The sequence below is a fragment of the Limulus polyphemus genome, unplaced genomic scaffold, assembly GCF_000517525.1.
Source record: "Limulus polyphemus unplaced genomic scaffold, Limulus_polyphemus-2.1.2 Scaffold3095, whole genome shotgun sequence".
NCBI classification, from domain to species: domain Eukaryota; kingdom Metazoa; phylum Arthropoda; class Merostomata; order Xiphosura; family Limulidae; genus Limulus; species Limulus polyphemus.
This window is the reverse complement of record NW_013668705.1, coordinates 82,262-87,765: the sequence shown is the minus strand read 5'-3', so window position 1 is coordinate 87,765 and position 5,504 is coordinate 82,262. Positions and strand designations below refer to the sequence as shown.

At 29.3% G+C, this 5,504-nt stretch overlaps 1 protein-coding gene across 1 annotated transcript in view; it reads left to right on the top strand.

Moving 5' to 3' along the window:
• LOC106468642 (MAP kinase-activating death domain protein-like) overlaps nucleotides 1-5,504 on the top strand; it is a 138,202-nt gene that overhangs the window by 53,927 nt on the left and 78,771 nt on the right. The window contains exon 13 of the mRNA XM_022396995.1: nucleotides 2,284-2,443. Coding sequence (XP_022252703.1) covers nucleotides 2,284-2,443 — 160 coding nt within the window. The remainder of the gene's footprint in view (nucleotides 1-2,283; nucleotides 2,444-5,504) is intronic.

Here is a 5,504-nt window from a genome sequence, read left to right as displayed (position 1 = left end):
TAGTGACAACAATAAAACCCATATGTTGGTTGTGAAACAGGCTAAATACTAAATAATACAAGGAAGCTGTTGGGAATGTGACCAGGACTAATCTTTTCAGTGCTGTAAAATAATTTTCTTTGTAATTTATGGTGTCTGTATCTTTGGTAATCTCTTCTAACAGGATGTATCAAGTAACAAGGGGTCAGGCTCAGGTGGTGTTTATTGAAACCACCTGTACTATAAACTGTTTCATACATTTGTTAGTAGTGGCAATTAGTTTTGTCTCTATTCTGAAACAACATATAGGACATATGTTGAAATATTATTTACGGGTTTGTATATTACTTGAAACCATAAGAAGTATACGTGATTATTAAAAAAATTAAAAATAGATAAAATTTGCATTTTATGGAGGATACAATGTTTTGGGAATTTCAAAATAATGTACTAAAACATTAAAAGTAATAAGTTCAAATCTGTAACAAATATAAATATTGTAATCATTTCTTATAAGTACGATTTCCTAATGTAATTTTCCAAGATATTAAAGATCATAATGCAAAAAAACTAAATTTATTAAAAGTAATAGGCTTTATGTTTCTTAAACTACCAACATTTGTCAAAGTATTTATGAATTTTCGAAAATATTCGTCCACTAGTTTTATTGTTGGAATGAAATATAGCAAGGCTTACATTGCCTACTAAAAAAGTTAGTAGCCGATAGTCATCGGGTTAATGTAGGAACCTTTTTTTTTTTAAGTGCAGTAGTATTATGGGATATTCAGTATCTCAAAGCTCTGTGTTAAGTTTGTGTGTTGTTGAACATTTAGAAACAATGAAAGATCTGTTAATTTATCAGTCACCTGATGTTTTATTCCAGATGACTGACTCTTGTTTTACATGTTTTTAAGCATGTTAATGACAATGTTGGAGCCTTAAGTGTTGTATGTATAATTATACAGTTAATGAAATGCTCTATAACCAAGAGAAACAAATCATTATAACTCGTATCATTTATTATGTAAATGCATACTTAGCCAAAGTAAAAACTAAAATATTTTTCAGTAACCTAAATTTAAAGTCAAACAACGTGAAAATTAGAATAACTATAATTTGCTTTGTAAAATAAAACTTTATAACTTTATCTTAAAAAAGTTTGAAAACCATAAGGGAGTAAATAAGAATGAAACCAGAAAATATATTCTGATATCATAGTATTATTGCCTTAACAACACTGTTTCACTTCACTGTGATAGCCACCCTAATGTTTTCTTTTTATGATGATGGTATGATATATGTCAACTTTTTAAAAATTAGTTATGTAACACTGTAACCAAACTTTTCTTGTTTTTTCTCACATGAAAGAAGGTTTCCACTACCATAATAATAGTATTATGGATTAATCAGTGATGACAGTATAGTCCTAAAGTAACCTAAATAAAAGTCAAATAAAGTTAGAATAATATAAATATATTCATTATTATAAAAGTTCTAATTATTATAGCTTTACTTCACAAAGTCTGAAACCCAATAGGGAATAAATAATAAGAAAACCCAGAGAATGATAAGATGAAATTAGTTTTATTGTGGTGACGACACTGTTTATATTCTCAATTGGAGGGTGTGGTGAAACAAGTGGATAATTTGCTTCTTGTTACTTAACTCCTATGGCTTTTGGATATATGCATTTGGGCTTTTTGTTAAGAGAATGCTTGAAGCATTAGGATGTTTCTCACATTGTATTATATAAAAAACTTTGGGTAATTTAAACTAATTGATCTTGATATATCTACATTTTAGAAACATGGTGATGTTATTTATGCATTTTATCAACAATTCTTGCATATATCACACAGAATTCTTTGTTAATACAACCTTTATATGGAATGAAATTGAACTGTGACAGAATGGATGAGCTGTCACTGAGCAAGGGTGTAAATGGGTTATAGATCAGATGTTTTGGTGAAGCAACGACAAGCAATGTTGGCGGTAGCTGGTAGGCTTACAGGCAACTTTTTTCTCAATTCCCCAATGCAGAAGCACCACAGCAAGCAGTTTGAGCACTGGGGCAATTGTGGCTGGTGCTGTTGGTTATTTTGTGCACTGCAGTGTTAACTGGATAAAACTTACCTTCAATGTTTTTAATGGTTGTTCTAGGCAGAAGCTGATTGCTTAGAGTAGGTTCTTTGAAGCTGCAATTTATTTTTAGATTTGATGAAAATGATATGTATTTATTATTAAAAACTTCAGGTTGTTCCAACTCACAAATCTTAATTCTGAATATACATTGTAATTTTTGAGGTCACTCTTCTGATGATGCCAGCCATGTCCAGATTCTTTTTGATCATCGATCAGTTTTCCATCCTCCTAGTACTTTACAGGTTCCTGGAAGTGGGGGACTGAATGCATTCTCTCTTCCAGGATCTGCTTCAAATTCTTCATCACAGTCTTCATTATCTAGGTATTGCTTTTTTTTTAATGAATGAATTTATAATATGTGAAGTACTAGTACACCTTCAAATGTGGTTATAATATTTTTTCTAATGGAAGACATGTAATTTTGATAGATATTCAATAAAACACTCCAAAAAACTAAATTGTAATATATGAAGATGTTTTGTATTAAAATCTTAACTTTATTATAAATATTTTGCAATTATTTCTGAAACATTTCATAAAAAATCAAGTTAACCCTGTGATTACAACCACACCCTTTAAATTCCTTTCTGTGCATGTCACAAAAAATATTACTGAGTTACATTCAAAATCTAGTTAAACCACTTTACTATCAATGTAATTTAATGAAATTAGCATCATCAAATATGTTATAATTCAAAGTTTTATATTATCAAAGATATTATTTCTTTATTTCGAAAGAAACCTCTGAAACAAACAATTAAAACTTCAGTTTTGTTGTCATATCACATGTATCAGTTAAACTATCTTACCTTTAGTTTCTTCTGTTTCTATTCAGCTTAGTATCAGTACCTTTACAACAGTCTACACGAGCTTCTATGTGTACAAAGTTAAATTCCAATCAAGAGTTTCACATTACAACTGTAAACATTCCAAGAAAAAGCTTAAATCATTCTCCACTCTGATAGAAGCCATGTCCACTTTCCAAGTTAGTCTATTGTTAAGCAATGGCATTTTTTAGACTTGAATGCCATGCTTATAACCAATAGCAAGAGCAGATTTCCCATTCATTATCTGTAATTTCAAATGATGTAACCATTAGTATGAATGTGTACAATCACTAATTACATTGTTGGAGATCATTGTTCTTAACACTTGGCTATTTTTTCTTGCCTTATGCATATTAGTTTGAAAGGCAGTTAAATTACATTTAGGTCTTACTTTTATATTTTAGCTAAATCTTTCAACATGGGCTCAGTTGAATTCACCGACCACGTGACCTTTTTGTACTCATTTAAAGTCTTTATAGTTTTGATACTACTAACTTTTAACATAGTATGTATATCTTCACAAAATATGGGAAACTTTCAGTAAATATTACAAGTCTTTCACATAAAAAAAATATTTTTTTAGTGAAGTAATTTTAATAAAGTAAAAAAGATTTGTTCGTAAATATATCGAGTATTTTGTTTACTAGTCTGCATGCAAAGTGATTTTCATGTTAAGATTAAAAATACTTCATTTCAAAAATCTCAAATTTCATTTGCATTATCTCTAAAACCTCCTAAATACATTTCAAATGTTTCTTTGCAGTAAAACATTTTAGTTTCTCTACCCTAACTATACAAGTTTGGTCAATTTGACGAACCTCTTAACTCTCCCAATACGGGGTTGGTCAATTTCACTGAGTCATGTGACCTTTTGTACTCATTTAAAGTTGATATAAATTTAATTTTTATAACTCTATATATATTGGGTATATCTTCACTAAATTTGGCAGTCTTTCAGTTAATATTACAAGTCTTTCACATACAAAAAGTCATATTTCTTAGTGAAGCATTTCTAATAAAATAAAATAAAATTTTGTCCATGAATATATTAAGTATTTGTTTTGAATAATCCGTGTGCAAAGTAATTTTCATGTAAAAATTAAAAATACTTTTCATCATCTCAAAACTCTCAAATATCCTTTGTGTAATCCGTAAAACCTCCTAAATGCATTTCAAACGTTTTTTTTTCACTAAATCCTTATAGTTTATATGTTATTTTCTCTAACCTATCTCAAGACAGGATTGGTCAATTCGTCTGACCTCGTAACCACAAAAAAAAAAATCGAAATATACCTAAATTAACCTTCTTTTCTTTCTAGAATGACATCAAATTGTAACCTGAAACTACGTTCCTTTATCCTAAGTTGCTCAAAGTTTGTAACATTATAAATGTATTTATAATTAAATTATATTGTTTTATTGCCCTTTGAACTGTGTCAAACTGCTATACTGGCCATTATAAGTTGTAAATCATGTTGGGGGAACATGCAGCTCATGTTACGCTATCAAATTACATTACCCAAGAGCTACTCGCATATGTGCCTAGTGAACCATTTTAATTATATTATTATTATTACTTATTTTCGAGGGGTGACGGATAAAATAGGGATGGAGATATGCTAAGACAAAATGTGTCGCACTAGTGGAAATTCAGGATTTTTTTATATATTTCCTTGTAGAATTAAGAACTTAAAACATGTATGGATTATTAGCTAAGATTTTATGCTATTCTAATTGGTATAACATAAACAAAAAGTAGTTTAATAAAATTTTGAATGTAAGACACTAAATCTTTGTATCATGCACAGTGAAGTGTATCCAGGCCAATAGAGTTAACCACCAAAAAAAATCGAAATAAATCTAAATTACCCTTTTTTCTTTCTAGAGTGACTTCAAATTGTAACATGGAAGTACATTTATTTATTCTATATGGCTTCAAACTGGTAACAGTATACATCTATTTATACTTAAATTTTGTTGTTTTATTGCCCTTTGAGCTATATCTAACTACTACCATTCATGCCATTATAAGCTGTAAATAACTTGGAGCATGTGCAGCTCACATTTTGCTATTGAATTATATATAACCATTGAGCTGCTCGTGTGCATGACTCGTGAAACACTTTTATTATAGTATTATTAGTAGTAGTTATTTTACCTAATCTAACCTAAACTATTTTTACATTTTAGTTACTTTTATGATAATAAATAAGGAATAAACATGAAAAACAAGAAATAAAGTACTTACCAGGGTCTTCTTTTTTTTTGCTGTTGACTGTCAATGACACTTAACCCTACTTTTTTTTGTTCTAATGGTAGTAATGCACTAAATAAGTTTTATTTAATTAAATAATGCACCAAAGAATATAGGATAATAACATGCAAAAAGCAGACAATTTCTCATAACTATCACAGTTTTTCTGGCTTTCTAACTATGTGACAAGAGCTGTTACAAGTTCATCCAAGTTAGTCGTTATCTTTTCTAGGGGAATGAAGTTTGTACTAACAAAGAAAATGACAATTCTCTATTCAAAAAACAATGTAGTATAATATGCC